At 63.1% G+C, this 16,671-nt stretch overlaps 1 protein-coding gene across 2 annotated transcripts; it reads right to left on the reverse strand.

Annotated features, from left to right (window-relative positions):
- Nucleotides 1-2,793: 2,793 nt before the first annotated feature.
- LOC102559314 (RING finger protein 145) lies at nt 2,794-16,158 on the reverse strand. 2 transcript variants are annotated; one of them, XM_019490076.2, is made up of 10 exons: nt 15,810-16,158; nt 12,997-13,105; nt 11,050-11,141; nt 8,847-9,082; nt 8,373-8,545; nt 7,893-8,033; nt 7,260-7,442; nt 5,857-6,004; nt 5,090-5,446; nt 2,794-4,162 (listed from the first exon to the last, which is right to left on the reverse strand). In XM_019490076.2, exons 1-10 carry the CDS (start codon nt 15,949-15,951, stop codon nt 3,605-3,607), a joined length of 2,139 nt encoding a protein of 712 aa, XP_019345621.1. In that variant the 5' UTR covers nt 15,952-16,158; the 3' UTR covers nt 2,794-3,604. The 2 variants fall into 2 exon arrangements, with proteins under 2 accessions (XP_019345621.1, XP_019345622.1); XM_019490077.2 differs by lacking the exons at nt 11,050-11,141; nt 15,810-16,158 and having other exon boundaries at nt 12,997-13,085.
- Nucleotides 16,159-16,671: the final 513 nt, after the last annotated feature.

Below are 16,671 nucleotides of genomic sequence, written 5' to 3' on the forward strand. Positions count from 1 at the left end.
GTTTGAACCCTCTACTTGGCCCGGAAAATGACCCAGGCTGCGGAGTGGGGTGGGGACTCTGGGGCAGGGATGGGGGGCGGGGAGAAGGACCCTACAGGCTGCAGCTCCTGAGGCTGCCCTGTGACCCACAGCGGGTGTCAGCCCCTGTCAGGCCTGGCAGGAGCTGGTGTGTCTCGAGCCCGGGGGTCTCGGCTTGGGGTCTGTGGTGCAAACAGACCGGCCGGTACTGACAGGAGCATCCCTTGCAACCCAGGGCAGCAGGTCTCCTGCTCCAGCAGTCCTGGGGAAGCCTCCCCCGGAGTCAGGGGCCCAGGTCTGGGCCTGGCCCTTCCAGGATGTGGGCAGGTTGGGAAGAGCCCAGCGCAGAGCAACCCAAATGGTCAGGGCCTGGGAGACAAGAGATGAGCACAGGGCGAAGGAGCTGGGGGGCCTGAGTCTGGAGGAGAGAAGACAGGGAGTTTGGTCACAGGCGGCAGGTCCTTGCAGGGCAATGGCAGAGAGGCTGGAGACCGGCTTTCCTCTGTGGCCGCAGGGGACTGGACTAGGAGCAATGGCCTCTAGCTGCAGCAGGGGGAACTGAGGCTGGGGATGAGCAAGATGCTGGCTCTGAGGGGGGTCAAGCACTGGACCGAGCCCTGGAGACGCGGTGGAGTCTCCATCCCGGGTCGGCCCCTCTGCTGGCAGGGTCGGGTCCAGGCCGGCCTGGAGCAAATCCCCTCTGGACCGACTCTCCAGGGACCCTGGGGCTGCGGAGGCTGACTGGGGCAAGCTGCTTGGCGCCACGGGCGTGCAACTCAACTGGCCGCGGCATCCCGGACACGGCTTACCTCCGTAGAGGTGCCCCTGGCACCCAGCAGCCAGGTCCAGTGCCTGGCACAGCCAACACCCTCCCATGGCCCCAGGCAAAGCTGGGGCCCTGCCAGGGTCAGGGCAGGACAGAGCTGGCTGAGATTTGCACTGGGGGTCCCGGGAAGAGGCTGTGCCCCCCACCTCATGGCAGCTGGTAAGGTCCAGCAGCCCCCAGCTCTGCTCTGCAGCCTCCCCCCTCACCCGACGGGCCCCGAGCTGGGGCATTTAATGGAAAGACCCAGGGTGCTGCCGATGCCACCGTGCCCGGGCAGGATGCTCCCAGGCCCCCGCAGCTGGGATTTAAGCCAAGGAGCCCCTGGCTTAATGCTGCCCCCACCCGGGGGGAGGTCACAGACCAAGGGGCAACTGCCTGGGGCATGGACCCCCTTCCCTCTTGCAGCTCCCTGGTGCTGGGCAAGGCTCTGCTGCAGCCCTGAGATGGCTCATTTGTCGGCTCTGATCCTGGGGGGAAGCTCCGTGCCTCTACAGACCCGGGAGCTTGCCCCAGCTGCAGGCCCCGGAGCTGGTGGCAGGGAGGCCTCGCTGGATGCGTGCAGATGGGGGTCTCAGGCGGACCTCCCAGTGTGTGCGGGGCCAGCTGGCAGGCTCCCCTGGTGCTCAGAAAGCAACACCAGGCTGGAAGGGGGTCTCTGTTGGCTACCCCCAAGCTCTCTACCCCCATTAGCAGGATCTGGCTCCCGCACAGTCCCTGGGGACCCCAGTTCCCTGCGCTGACATCACCCGCCCTAATGGAAAGCTGCGCATGGAGCTGGCTGGGCAGGGTGTATGGAGGGGGCAGGCTGGGACCACCCCCCAGAGCCAGCAAAGGGGCTCAGGCCCAGGCTCAAGCCAGCTCCGTGATGCTCGGGGCTGGGGGCACCCCACAGAAGGAGCTGCTGCGCGGCCGCAGGGGAGCATGGACAGATAGACACAGGCTTTGCGGTGGGGGGCAAAAGCCTCCCTTGGCTATACCTGCCTTGTCTGGTGGTGCTGGGGACTCCTTCCTCCCCCCACACCAGGCGTGATGGGCGGATGCCCCCCCCCATAGCTAATGGCTGCGCGGGCCCAGCTGGGCGCCTGCCATCACGGCACTGCTAAGTGCCTGGGCGGGCAGAGGCAGCCGGAACCGGGTGGGGGGGCCCATTTACTCAGTCCCCAGGGATGACTGAGGCTCCAGGGGGGCTGCTCCCTCCCCCTGCAACTCTAATGGGCCTGGCGGGTGCTGCTGGCACAGCTGCGGGGTGGGGGTGGGGGGCAGCTCCCTGCAGCCTGGCGCCCCCAACACCCAGCTGGGCAAGCACAATGTCCCCACTAAATGGGGCCGGGGGGCCTGGAACAGAGCCCCAGAGCTGCCAGGGAGCACAACCCTGAGCTTGGCTAGCCCCGCGTGTTGTGCCCGGGCCGACAGGGGCCTCTTTGCCCTGATGGGGCCTGAGGATGCTCAGAGAGATGCCCTGGGCAGCTGGTGCAAGTGCCTGCCCCCGTGGGCAGCGCAGAGGCGCGAGACTGGAGCAGCTGCAGGCTGAGGCAGATGTCCCAGTGCCCGGGTTAACAGCGGGGCCTGGATAGGCCCATCGCAACCCAGCCCCAAGCCAGGAGAGCAGTGCCTTCGCCTGGGCTCCTGTGAGCATCTCTACCCAGGCATGGCAGTGCCACGGCTCTGCTTCCACACGGGAAGGATCAGGCTGGGTCCCGCTGCCCCGTGGGAAGCAGGGGCTGGCCCTGAGGAGGGCAGAGCCCTGCCTGGAGGAGGTGGGCAGGTGCTGCCCAGCTGGAGCAGGGCACCGTGGTCAAGTCGAGGGGCCCGACCCCAGCCCCACTGCCTCCTCCACATGTGCCATGCTGGATGCCATGCTTCTGGGCCCAGCTGGCACCAGGCAAGGGGCACCTGCCACAGCCACGTGGCCCAGCGCAGAGCCCGACACATGATCCAAGAGCCCATGGCCTGGTTCTAAAGTTTAATTGCACTTGAGTTGTCAACGTGAGCACCCCCACAGCGCACCGCTTGTCCCTGCCAGTCCCGTGCCCTCAGACCCCAGCACTGGGAGAAGCGGGTCCCCGCCCAGCCTGCTTTGTCCCTGCCCCGCTGCCTGCCTGTCTCCGCAGCGCAACCACGGGTCCCTGCTAATTGCTAATCCCTGAGGCTTTGCAAATCAAGGCGCCTTCCACCACGGCGTAATTGCGTTCCCCCGGGGCCCACAGCAGGGGGTGTCTGCCACACAAAGCCCTGCGGGATATAAATACATGGGAGGGAGGAGGGACTGCAGCCCCAATAGAGGGACCCGCTGGCCTTGACCTGCCACATGGCCACGGCTGGGGTGGGTCGCGGCAGCTGATGTCAAACTAGGCACCTTAGCCAGGAGGAATGATACCTCTCGAGGTGAGAGTGCTCATGCCGGAGCCTGCCCCCAGCTCAGCTGGGAACCTCTCCTTGGGCTCCAGTGCCCTGGGTAGGGGAGACATGCCCATCCAGACAAGCTTGTGGTGGCACCTGCTGCTGGCTCCCACTGGTGCTGGCGGGTAGGGGTGGCTGCCGGCGACTTCTGGCTGTGATGCCCCATCCAGCCAGGGGTGCTCACACCCACAGCGAGTGGGGAGTGGGGGATGTTGCGGCTGGTTCTGCGGGTCCCGAGGGCAGCTCTGCCCCTGCCCAGACCTGGCTTCTCCTGGCACCTGTGCCTTTGGGTGGGCCTGGTGGGCACGTGAGAAGGCTTTGCCTACAGACTCCCAGGGCTCTTTTATTGTGAGAATGGTGCTAGGAGGGGGCATCAGAGCCCACACTGTCCCTGGCTTTGTGGTCACAGCTGGCAGGGGATTTGAGGCTGCTGTCTGTGCTCTGCTCTGAGGTCTCTGCCCCACTGGACATGGCCTCTGGAGGTACCGGGCTGGGCTCCCTGAAGTGGTCTGGTCCTGACATGACAGCCCTGGCATCTGGCTGTGGGGTGCTGCCCTGCCTCGGTGATGTAATCCTGCTCCCGGCTTGGTCCATGAGCTGATGCCCTGCTCCAAGCTTGGCCGGCACAGGCTCCCTCTGCTCCAGCCAGCAAGACTCTGTGCCCTCTGCTGCCTGGCCAGCACCTGGGGCTGGGCTAGCAGTGGCCTGGTCGTCTCCTTTCCCCTGCCCTGGGGGTGGTGCTGCTGCCTCCTCTGCCCCAGAGTCCTGCTCCGGGTGGTCAGGCGGTGGGTCCTGGGTGGCTGGGGGCTTCACCTGCTGGTGGCACATGGGGCAGGTGTCCTGCACATACAGCCACTTGCGGAGGCAGCTGTCGTGGAAGAAGTGGCCGCAGGGGGTGATGACGGCCATGTGCATCCCCTGGGGGAGAGAGAAGGGGGTTCAGGGGAGAGCTCCAGCTGGGGAGACCTCACCAGGCTGGCAGGAGCTACATGGTACCCGCAGCATTACACTGACTGGCATAGCACAGACCCTGCCACACTGGGCCAGGCTCTCTGTGGGGAGCACAGCCAAGGTCCCTTCCCCCCACCAGTGGTCACAGCTGGTGACCTTCCTGGGTGATGGGGTGCCTGTGACACCGCAGGCTGAGGCTGAGGGTCCCTGCCAGCCTCCCCACCCCACAGACACCTGGGCTCACTGCTGCAGCCCTTTGCAAGCTCAGGAGGAAGCCGCCATGCCGCGCTTATGGGCTGCTCTCCAGGTTTTGCTGGGCAGCTGTAAGGGCTGGAAACCCCCCCTGCTGTCTGCTCCCACCCCATGGGAATGGGGGGCTGGTACCCAGGGCCTGTCTGGACTCCCCGTGCCCAACTGGGCAGGCGTCCAGGACTCCTGGGGGTGGAGCAAACCTCCCCGATGGGGCCTGAGCGGAGCCAATGCTGCAGCATGTGCCTGAGTCTGCAGAGAGCCTGTGCCTGAGAAGTGACGCCGAGGCATCTCTGGCAGCAACACCCTGATCTCTCCACACGGCTCCCTGGGGTAGTAGGGGGCACAGAGGGCAGTGTGAAGGCCTGGTGCCAGGCTGCAATGTGAGCAGGAAGCTGCAGGACTGAGTGGGGTTTAGGGCCCATCCACAGGCTGCACATAGGCAGAGAGGGGCTTCTAACCTGCATGGGGAGACCTCTCCTGTCCCCTCTCCAGGTTGGGAGCAGGAGCATGCATCTCCCTGTTAGGTCCCCCAGCTGGGCGTGTGGGAGCAGAACCAGGTCAGGCTGGCAGGGGTTGGAGCTGCTGGCATTCCCCCAGGGCAGAAAGACAGGGAGGCCACGGCTGGAGCAGGGGGAGAATCACCTGGAAGCAGATGGCGCACACATCGTTGTGGTCCTGCAGCTGCCCCTGCGTGGCTCGCGGCAGCAAGCTGATCTTCTTGGCAGCCTCGTGGCGCAGCAGGAAGCTCTTCCAGCCTGACTGGGCCCGGAGCCAGATGTTGAAGTAGGAGTCGACGATGATGACGGAGGCACCCACCCAGCTCCATTCACCAAAGAGCAGCTCCCAGGTGCCGTAGCCCACCACACACATGGCCACCAGGAACTCCAGCACACGGCTCACCGCATTCACTGCATAGATCACCTCATCCATCCGCTCCAGCGGCTCCTCCTGCAGCAGCTCGATCATGAACAGGGCGTAGAGGAACAGCGTGCCCATCATCTAGGGAGGGGAAGGGGGACATGGCCTGGTCACGAGGGCCGCCGGATGTGGGTGCCCGCTACCCAAGCTCCCTGTGACTCTCGGCAAAGCTTTGTGCCGGCGGTTGCAGGGAGCTGCAGAAAGGTGCGGAGCATCAGAGGAGGTGGGAGGGGGGCAGGCAGTGCCCCAGGGAGCCAGGGCCATGGTCAGCCAAGGCCTCTTTAGAAGGACCAGGTAGGAAAGCACAGGAGAATGGGGCAGCCGGTGCAGAGAGGGGACCCTGTCGTGCTTGCAGGGGGGGAGCAAAGTCTCCAGCCACCTGTGGGGAGGGAAGCAGGAATCTGGGGACCGAGACAAGGACAGGGACCCGTCTTATCTGCAGAGGGATGTCCCGGCCTGGGGCCCAGCCACCCAGGAGGGCCCCGCCATACCTGCAGAGAGGTGAGCATGCAGCTGGAGACCAGGATGACCAGCCAGAAGTTCATGTGGAAGAAGCAGACGACCTTGTAGGCCATGAGGCAGGGGAAGATCAGCAAGAAGAGGCACATGGTGATGCCACGGAAGTGTTTCCATGGGCTCCTGCAGGGACAGCAGACGGGTCATTGCCCCACGGTCCAGCCAGCGGGGCTTGGGTGTTCTCCTCCCAGGTCCCGCTGTGAGCCAGCAGGTTTTCTCCCCCCATGGGCAGAAAGCAGCGGGTGACTGAGGCACCGGGCCAAAGGGAAAGGGCCTCTAAGGCCTGATCAGGGTGCCTAGCTGCAAGAGGGCATGGGCATACTAGGCAAATGGGCCATGCCGTTCCCGAAGCCAGCTGCTGTCTTGGCCCCAGCTCCTCGAGGAGGGGGTTCAGACAGGTGTAGGCTCTGTGTCTTCCAGAGCCGCTCCAGGGCAGATGTGATAGGAGGGTGTCTCAAGCTCACCCTCTTGGGAGGGCAGCTGGGACACCCAAGACAGGGCTGCGAAGCCTGGCAGACTGGCGGGGGCAGGAACACTCCCCCGTGCCCTGCTCCAGACAGGCAGATCCCTGGAAGTGCGGGAGCCCCGTGCTGTGATTCATAGATTCATAGATGTTAGGGTCGGAAGGGACCTCAATAGATCAAGTCCGACCCCCTGCATAAGCAGGAAAGAGTGCTGGGTCTAGATGACCCCAGCTAGATACTCGTCTAACCTCCTCTTGAAGACCCCCAGGGTAGGGGAGAGCACCACCTCCCTTGGGAGCCCGTTCCAGACCTTGGCCACTCGAACTGTGAAGAAGTTCTTCCTAATGTCCAGTCTAAATCTGCTCTCTGCTAGCTTGTGGCCATTGTTTCTTGTAACCCCCGGGGGCGCCTTGGTGAATAAATCCTCACCAATTCCCTTCTGTGCCCCCGTGATGAACTTATAGGCAGCCACAAGGTCGCCTCTCAACCTTCTCTTGCGGAGGCTGAAAAGATCCAGTTTCACTAGTCTCTCCTCGTAGGGCTTGGTCTGCAGGCCCTTAACCATACGAGTTGCCCTTCGCTGTACCCTCTCCAGGTTATCCGCATCCTTCTTGAAGTGCGGTGCCCAGAATTGCACGCAGTACTCCAACTGCGGTCTGACCAACGCCCTATAGAGGGGAAGTATCACCTCCCTGGACCTATTTGTCATGCATCTGCTGATGCACGATAAAGTGCCATTGGCTTTTCTGATGGCTTCGTCACACTGCCGGCTCATGTTCAACTTGGAGTCCACTAGGACTCCAAGATCCCTTTCCACCTCTGTGCCACCCAGCAAGTCATTTCCTAGGCTGTAGGTGATGTGGCCCCGTGCTGTGGGGTGCCCCTCCTGCTGGGAGGGAGAGGCTGGGCGCTACCTGTTCCGTGAAGCCCCCAGTGCCAGCACAATGGGGTTGGTGATCTCGATCATGGACTGCAGCGTGGAGGTGACCACAATGAAGAGGATGAGGCTGAGGAGGAAGGTCCTCTGCAGGATCTGCAGGTCCAGCACCCCTGTCTGCAGAGCCAGCAGCAGCAGTATCACACCCTCTGTCACACCCCTGTGAGGCGGGCAAGGCAAAGGGATCAGATGGGCAGTGGTGGGCCAACCTGGCGGCTGCAGAGTCTTTCATGTGGCCCCACAGCCCTTCCCCTACCAGCTGGAAACCGGCTCAAATCCCAGCCCAGGGTCCCTCACCTGAAGCCAATGGGCCAGGGCACATCCTTAGCAAGGGCAGCAATGCCCCGAGACCCACGCTCACAGCACTGGGGCCTTGTGAAGAACCCATGGCGGCCCCCTTGACTCACGAGTCTTTCCCCCACATCCCTGGAGAAGCAGGTGGAGGTGGCGGTGGCATCTTCTCACTCAGATGCTAGGACCTGGCACTAGGGGCAGAGCCAGCTGGACACCCCTGTCCCAGAGCTGGGCATGCTCTGGCCAGCCAGGCTCTCTTGCTGGGGAGTAGATGACCGGGGCCCAAGCCCCACCCCGGTGCCATGCCGTCCCTCACCTGTGCATGACATTGCCATTCTGGAAGCCGCCGAAGCCACCCAGGTAGAACTTGCAGAGGTTGAGCATGCCCAGGGCCAGGTAGGAGACGGTGAAGGTCAGGCCCAGCAGGGAGTAGGGCGTGTTACAGCACTCGGCCACACTGAGAACACACGGCAGGGTGTGAGCATGGCCTCCGCAGTCCCCTGGGGAGGGGCAGAAGAGAGTGGGGGACCCCCAACCTGCCAGGGTCCACTGCAGACCACGGGCAAGTCCTGGCAGGCCTCTGGGCATCTATGCCATGTCCTGGAGTGGGTGCTTGTGCCCCGAGCTCATGGGTGCCTTAGCCGTGCCTCTGCAGGGTTGGGGGTAGAGCCCACATCATGGGTATGACACACTTTGCTGTGTGGCCTGGCCACAGTCAGAGACCCCTTGAGCAGAGCTCCCCTCCCATGTCGCCCACCTGACTGGGGCCCTACACCTGGGTGCAGCCCCCTCCTACCTGCTGAGGAAGATGAAGATGAGCCCCGGCTGAGTGGGGGGGCCGCTGGAGGCCAGGGCTGAGTACAGCTGCAGGGCGAAGAGAACCAGCCAGAAGAAGAGGAAGAGCATGGGCACGGCCAGCCGGCTCCAGAGGCCCATGCCCAGCACCATCAGCTGGTACGGCTCCAGGACCTAGGAGAGACAGGGCACTCCATGAGCTGGCACCAGCACACCTGGGCTGGGGACCAGGTTGGCAGGCCCCTGGCAGGGTCCTTCCAGCTCTTCCAGATTGAAGCAAGCAAGAACAAGGGCACCAGATAGCTCCTCTGGGTCCCAAACCCTATCACCACCCCTGGCCCTCACCCAGCCAGACCCCACTGAGGGCCAGACCCCTTCTGGAGTCCTGCGCCCCTTCCCCAGGCCTGGCTCAGCAGTTCCCTGAACCCCCTTCCTGGGTTAACTCACCCCCCCGACCCCGTGCGCTGGCTCTCACCTGTGCCACCTCTCTGCAGGCTGCGGCAGCCAGGCGGAAGGGCACAAGGATGTGGGAAGCCATGACGTAGAGCACCTGGAGGGTGGTGAGGGCCATGGCGAAGATGCTGGCCATGGGCAGGGCATGGAGGGGCAGGCCGCTGAGCCGGGCCAGCAGAGGCAGCAGCGGGGCCGAGAAGAGCCATGGCTGCCGCGTCCGCATCAGCAGGCAGCACAGAGCACATGCAATGACCTGGCCTGTGAAGGGAAAGGGAGAGGAGGTGAGGCTCAGCATGGCAGGCTTGACCCTGTTGGCCTCCTCCCAACACCTGTAGCTCCCCTCAGCACCAGCTGCTTCTAGCATCAGAGACGGTTGCAGCGGATGAGCTGAGCTCACCCAGGACTCCTGGGTTCTCTTTGTAGCTCTGAAGGGTCAGTCAGAAAGCAATGCCTCCTGATCCCCAACATAAGTCAACGGGGCCAGTGAGAGTTTTGTCCACGCACTCAAACCTCCACTTGCAACTGAAATGTGACATGCAAAAAGCTCATCCAACACACTTGGGGGTGCGTGACAGCACGGGCCCACGGGCCACAGAGGCATCGTGCTGTTCAGACAGACTGCACTGTCCCGTCCCCTGCGCAGCTTGCAGGGTGGAGGAGGGTGACATTTTCAGGTTGACAGTGGCAGTGGTTGTTACAGTGGCACAGAAATCCAAGAGCCATGGGGCTGGCAGGGACCTGCAGGGTCACATCCAGTCTAAGCCCTGCCCGAGGCAGGAACAGCCCCATCCAAACCAGCCCAGACAAACCCTGGGTCTGACCTCTAAGCAAAACCACAGTCACCCCTGATACAGCCCCAGGCATCTCCCCCGCCCCCGGGAAAGCAGGGGGGCCACAGCCTCCAACGTCCTGCTGCTGCCGGGGGGTGTGGGGGGGTCATGGACGCTGCAGAGAGCCCAGGCCACACCCCCACTGCAGAGGAAGGCAAATCCCTCCCCCAGTCCGGACCAGTTTGAGCTGGGGGAAATCCCTTTCTGCTCCCAGTGCAGTGTTGGTATGAGCCTGACCGTGGTGGCAAGACCCTCCAGCCAGGACCCTGTGGGGTTGGTGCCAGGAGCATTGGCACAGCCCAGCCTCATCCCCAGCCTGGGCTGCAGCAGCACCAGCACCTCGGGGGGAGGCTTAAAACCCTGCGACACATGGAGTTGAAAGCTGGGGGAAGCAAGAAGCCTGGGACATCCCCACAGCAGAGCACAGGCATCGCTGCACCTAGATCATTCCGGCCCAGTGCCCGTCCAGCCTCTCCTTGATCCCTCCGGGGATGGGAGAGTCCCCCGCTTCCCTGGCGTCTCCTCCACGGCCTCCCTGCTCTATCCTGGAAGCAGTGTTTCTTGATCTCCAACTGCACCCTGGTTCACCAGTGCAAACAGGCCACAACTGGGGACTGAACCCATGCTGTGAACCAGTGGGGTGCTCAGGGGTGACACACCCCTTTTCCACACCAGGGCGATCATTTCTCACTACCATTCAGCTGAGAAAAATCTAAATTGGAGGCTCAGCTCACCTGTCTGGCTCTGGGCAGATCACGGTGCTGCGTGGGATGTGGGTCAACACTGACCCGCTGCCCAAGGGGCAAGAGGAAGGCAGCAACACTGGTGATCCTAGTAGGCAGACCCTGGGTGACAGAAGCCTGGCTGTGTCCCACCCCAGCCTTGTCTCTCTGTACTAGCTGGGGATGATGGGACTCGGGGCATGGGGTTCTGGGGTCTGGGCAAGAAAGATCTTGCAGGAACTCCAATAATTGCTGTCTCCTCTGCAGCTCTCGGCAGGGTGACAGCCACAGTCCCCCAGATATTTCCAAGCAGGGAGCTCAGCGAAGCAATGCCTAGGCTAGTTACATGGGTACTAGCCTCAGAACAGGGCATCCTCCTCTCCACCCCGCCTCAAACCTGCTGTCCAGTGATATCAGCTCAGCTGCAAGATCCAGGACAGGCCACTGCAGCCTCTAACAGGGACTGGTGGGTGGCCAGAGACCACATGGGGCTCCTGCGGCCAGACAGTGGGACCTGGGCTCCATTCCTCTGCTCAGGGAAGTAGGAAACCTCTGGCCTTGGCATCTGCTCTGCTCCCAGGACAGGTCCCCAGCACTCTCCCTCTTTCAGGCCTTTCTGCAAGCGCCCTGGGCTGGAGGGGGGATGGGGGGCCGGGCCCCGAGGCCGCCTCACTTGTCAGGGCGGTGATGAAACGGCTGAGCGCGACGGGGTCCTGGTACACAGCCCCGCGGAACTGGTACTCCATCTCCCGCTGGATATAGTCCCTGGAAGCAGAAGGACGGGGGCTTCACCGCAGGGGTCTGTGTCCACCCAGCCACCCGTGCTCACCAACACCTGGCCCCAGGGCCAGGTCCCCTCCCAGCCAAAAGTGCCTGCTGCTGTGATTTCCTATTTGCCTGTTGCCCCAGACACCCCGACCACCGCACCAGGCCGGGTCCCTGCTCAGAGCACAGCCAGGGTAACGACCCATGGCCTGAGGCCAGGAGTCTGTGCTGATGCCGTAGCTCTGAGCCACTGGGTCTGAGCAGCGTTTTCCCCTGTTTCTCATAGTTTCATAGTAGCTAGGGTCAGGAGGGACCTGAACAGATCATCTAGCCTGACCCCCTGCCACAGGCAGGAATGGATGCTGGTTCACAAGACCCCAGACAGGTGAGCATCCAACCTCCTCTTGAATTTGCCCAAGGTAGGGGTGAGGACCATTTCCCTGGGAAGTTGGTTCCAGATTTTGGCCACCCTAACTGTAAAATATTGCCTTCTGATCTCTAACCTAAACCTATTCTCCATCAGCTTATGACCATTGTTTCTCGTCACCCCAGGTGGTGCTGGGGAGAAAAGGGCTCTGCCTATTTGCTGTTGATCTCCTCTGATGAGCTTGTAGGCAGCCTCCAGGTCCCCCCTCAGCCTCCTCTTGCTGAGGCTGAACAGGTTCAGGTCCCTCAGTCTCTCCTCGTAGGGCCTGTCCTGCTGCCTGTCTTCTCCCCTGCAGCCTGCAGCACTGAGGGTCCAGACAGGTCTGATGCAGGTGCCATGCCCCTCACTCCCTGCTCAATAGCGACTAATGTGCTTTTCCTCCAAGGACGTGCCCAACCCCTTGGTGAATCTGCCTGAGCTCTTAGCTTCCCTCGCATCTGGGGGCAGCAGTCCCCACTTCCCCCACTAAGGGTGGCCAAAATTTGGAATGGGCTCCCAAGGGAGGTGGTGCTCTCCCCTACCCTGGGGGTTTGTGAGAGAAGGCTGGATAGGCATCTGGCTGGGATCGTCTGACCCCAGTACTCTTTCCTGCCTAGGCAGGGCGTCGGACTCGATGATTTGTTGAGGTCCCTTCTGACCCTAGCATCTATGAACGCCAGGCTGGGGAAACCAAACTGCCGGGTGGTTTTAAACTGCCAGCTGCTCCTCACCTGCTGTGACCCCTCCTTGTTTGGTGAGAGACGGTCAGTGATAAACCCCTAGTGACTTTCTCTCTGCCATTTAGGATGTTGTAAACACATCTCCTGTCCCCCCTCCAGTGTCTCTTATCTAGGCTGCCCAGGCCTGGCCTCCGCAGTCTCCTCCTAGGGGCGCCCCTGCACACCCATCTTCCTCGCTGCCCTTCTCTGCATCGTCTCCAGTTCTTTTCTCTCCTTTTGGAGCTGCGGGGACCAGAGCTGGGCACTGTGCTCAAGGTGTGGCTGCACCAGGGACGGATAAAGGGGCATCAGGATCCTTTGTTTTGCTCACCATTCCCTCCTTCATCCTCCCTCATGTGTTGTTTGCCTTTCTGACAGCTGCTGAGCCCTGAGCTGGTGCTTTCAGTGAACTGCCTGTAAGGTAACAGCTCACTGCTGAGCCCCTCACACTGTAGGTCTAGTCTGGGTTGTTTTTGCTCAGGTGCATCGCTTTATGCTCCTCCACGTTAAATTTCACCTGTTATTTAGTTGCTCATTTGCTCAATTGTGCCAAATCCTTCTGCAGCTCCTCCCTTGGTCTTTAAAACCCTTTGAATATTTGTGTGATAACCCTAACCTTCACCCCACGGCTGAACGACAGAGAACCGCATGCCCAGGGGTGACCCTGGCAGCAGACAGCGGCATCCCTCAGCAGTGGGGTGGGCAGGGGAGGGCAGTGCCCATAGCTCACCTGGCCGTCTGGTGCCCCATGTAGAGCAGCAGCAGTGTCAGGACGTGCAGGTACAGCTTCGCCAGGGACTGCACCGGAAGCAGCAGCACCACCGCACACAGCACATGGCCTGGGGGAGGCAGGGAGAAGACCATGGGTCAGAGCTGGGCTGTGGCCCCACACCAACCGCCCTCCCCTGCAGCGGCCCCTGCATGCCAGCATCCCCCGGGCAGTGCTGGAGGATACAACAGGGAACAGCCATTCCCCGCTCTCCAACCCATCTCGGTCCACTTGTAAGCTCCCCCTGCCCTTCCTGGGATCCTTTCCCCCGCTGCTGCAATGCAGCTGCCTCTGGGGCGAGAGGCAGCAACACAGAACACGAGGGAAGTGGAGCTCACATCCAGGGGTGCAGACAGGGAGGGTGGGATGTAAAAGGGCAGTGAAACTCGGCCTGGGCAGCCCCGCCGCAGCAGAAGAGGCAATGAGGATCTTGCCTTGATGGCTCATTGAAAAGAGAGCACCTCTGGGGCATAAGGGGCCATACCAGCTCCGGGACCTGCTGAATGGTGTCACCCCGGGGTGGCTCGATCAGCCCAAGCGATGCTGACCAGCCCCAACAGGGCTCAACTTGTGAACTGACGCCATCACGGGAAGAAGCCATCCTTCCCCTGCCCACCATGGCTTGTGGCAATGCCAGTGTCCTGTGGGGTCAGCACAGCTGCAACATCATGTCACGGACCACATCCGATGGGATATTTGCTCCACACAAAGCTTCGCTGAACCGGGCCAAATCCAGGGTCCAGACCTCAACCATTGTCACCGGGAATCAGAGGGATACGTGGTGGCTTGACATGACATCCGCTTATTGCAAGAAATGCAGCCCCATGTCCCTGCCTGCAGTCAGGGTGCGACACCAGCTCTGATGCCTGGGTTATCTTGTCCCAGGAGCCAAAGGGGTAGCTGAGGCCTGGTCTGCACAGGACTTCCTTAATTATTTATCAGAGAGTTAAATCAACAAGTAGTAGACTAACTAGGTTTAACTGCTTGGTAAAGCTCCCTGGCTGATACAGTCGCAGCAATGCAGAGGGGTGGCGATGGGTACAGACTCATGCCCCTCTGTACTGGGGACAGGCTCCGAGGCCTTGCAGCAGCAGGAGGTACCATCAGGTGCAAGCAGGCTGCAGGGCTTCAAACAGCCCAGCCCCTCTGCCCTCTGCTCAGGCCAGCCCCTGGCAAGGCAGTCTTTGCCCAGGGCCCTGCAAGCCGAAAGGCTGGCACCAGAGGCAGGCGCAAAGCCTCGAAGGGCGATAGCTGCTCTCAGATGGCTCGGGAACAGCCAGCACCCAGGGGAGGACTGGAGGGATCCCCAGTCTACTGCCTGCAGGGGACAGCACGGAGCTGAGAGGCAGGAGACATGGGCTCGCACACCCATGCAGCTAGAACCGGGTTTTCTGCCCCTAACCACTTGGCCGTGGGGGGGGATCCTGCTCTACCCAACAGAGTTCTGCCTGGCTGCAATTTCAGGCTTTGGCTGCATCCCCAGGCAGGCCGATGCTGCCCTGTACCTGCCCGGGCACAGCACAGGCAGGCTCTGTACCCTTGCCCAAGCCGAGTCGACTCCCACGCCGTGCCCGGGAGCCAGCCTCCTGTGCCCACGTGGTCTCCCCTTTTCCAAGCCAGGCAGTGCCAGGCCCTTCTCCAGCACCCCCAGTGCTGCTTGCCAGTGTTGCTCGCAGAGGTGCAGGACTCCCCCAGCATCTGGGGGGGATTCTGCCAGGGCCCCCCCGATCCCTCCTACCCTGACAGGCTAACGGAGCTGCTTCTCGCTGGCCAGAACATCCCTCCCCAGGCCTGTCTGAGGCTTCGCCCTGGCTCTCCCGGTCGCTGCTGCCCCTGGTCATGCTTCCCCTGCGACTCATCTCCCTTCCGGGCCCTATGTGGGTCTATGAAGCAGGTCCCTGCGCAGCCTCCTGTGTCCTTCCTACCCCACGTGGTGGTGGGGCAGCCGGTTGAGACTCCGATGCCACGTCCTTTAGGAGCTGCCAGCTGCCCGGGCCCCAGCTCCCTCGTCCGCGTGACCTTATTATCTCTCCAAGTCGATCCACGCTCGTCCTTTCGAGGCGTCCTTGGTTTGTCATCCTCGTGCCTCCCTGTCCGTGGGATCGTGACTGCTCACACGTGACCGCATCCTTCTAGGTCTCTGCTCACCTCTACAACCGGCCGTGCCGGACCTGGACCGAGCTGCGTTACCGCGATCCCCCCGCAGCCCGCGTTTCCACGAGGACGCCGAGAAACTGGACGGAGGCGCAGACAGAAAGCTGCCCGTGGCTCCTGGATAGAGCTCAAGCTGTTCCTCTTCTCCGTGGGGGGAGAAGCGTGCAAGCATCTTCCTGGGAAGAAAGCGCCGGCGATGCACCGACGCTCACGTGGTGTCGGAGACCAACGTCCAGCTCCGTGAGCCACGGGCTGGCGCTGGCGCTCGAGCTCCACCCGCCCCGTCTGCGCGCTCGCGGGGACGCAGCTTCCCACGAAGCGCCGCGCTGCCCGACGTCTCGGGAAGCTGCTCCGAGCGTCCGCGTCCACATCTCGGGCTGCGCCGGCGAGGTCGGGCACGGCACGGCAGCGTGGACGGACGAGGCTGATGTCTCCCAGCTGCCCCCGGCGGGCTCGGCCGCAGCGCGGGGGCTTCGCGTCCACCGTCTCATGGCTTCCAGTCAGCAGGCGGCCGCGCACCGACTCCTGCCGCCAACCGGCTGCGGGAGGCACCGCGGGGTCCTCGCCCGCCGCCCGCCGCCCGCCCGCCCGGCCCAGCCCAGCCCGGCGGGGGCGCTCACCCAGGTGGAAGAGGAGCCCGAGGGCCTGGGGCGGCAGCAGCAGCTCCGCGAAGGCCTGGGCGTCCCCGCGGTACAGCAGGTCCAGCACCACCACGCCCGGCACCCGCAGCGCCACGTTCGCCACCGCCTCCAGCCGTGCCATGGCGGGGATTCCCTAGGGGTGGGGGAGGGGGCTTGCCTGGGGGGTGGGGGGGCTTCCCTGGTGGTGAGGGAGGGGGAGGGGGATTCCCGTGGGGGCCCCGGGGGAGGGGGAGGGGGTCCCGCCTGTTGGGGGGGGTCTGCCCCGGCCAGCCCCCGCCGCCGTGCTGGGCCCAGGCCGCCGCTCGGGCACTTTCACTTTCTCCCGGCCCCGCCCCCTGCCCGCCCTGGGCCTGCCGGCGACGCCCCGGCGGCCATGTTTGGGAAGGGCACGCTTCCGGGCCCCGCCCTCCTCCTCTCTGATTGGTCGGGAGGCTCCCTCAGCCATCTTGGAAGAGGCCGCCCTCGCTCGTGGGGCGGCCATCTTGCGTGAGGGCAGGCCGGCGACCTCCTCGCTCAGGCGGCCATCTTGGGAGAGGGCAGGTTGACTTCAGCCTAGCCAGGCACCATCTTGAATGAGGGCCGGCTGGCTCTTGACTGAAGCCTGGCCAAGCAGCCATTTTGGATAGGGGCACCCCCACCTACCCCCCAGACATTTCCCCCCCAGGGCCTGGCTGGTGTTTGATGCACTTGCAGGCCAAGGTCCTGTTTCCTACTGCACCTCCGCGCAGCGCCCACCAGAGAGGGGCTGAGGGTGGCTGCCAGGTCCAGAGAGGCCTGGGCTGTAGTGCAAGGTGCACGCGCACCAGACGTGACACTGGCACGTGCGCAAGGCCGGAGCAGG

Source organism: Alligator mississippiensis, chromosome 2 (genome assembly GCF_030867095.1).
Source record: "Alligator mississippiensis isolate rAllMis1 chromosome 2, rAllMis1, whole genome shotgun sequence".
In the NCBI taxonomy this organism is placed as follows: domain Eukaryota; kingdom Metazoa; phylum Chordata; order Crocodylia; family Alligatoridae; genus Alligator; species Alligator mississippiensis.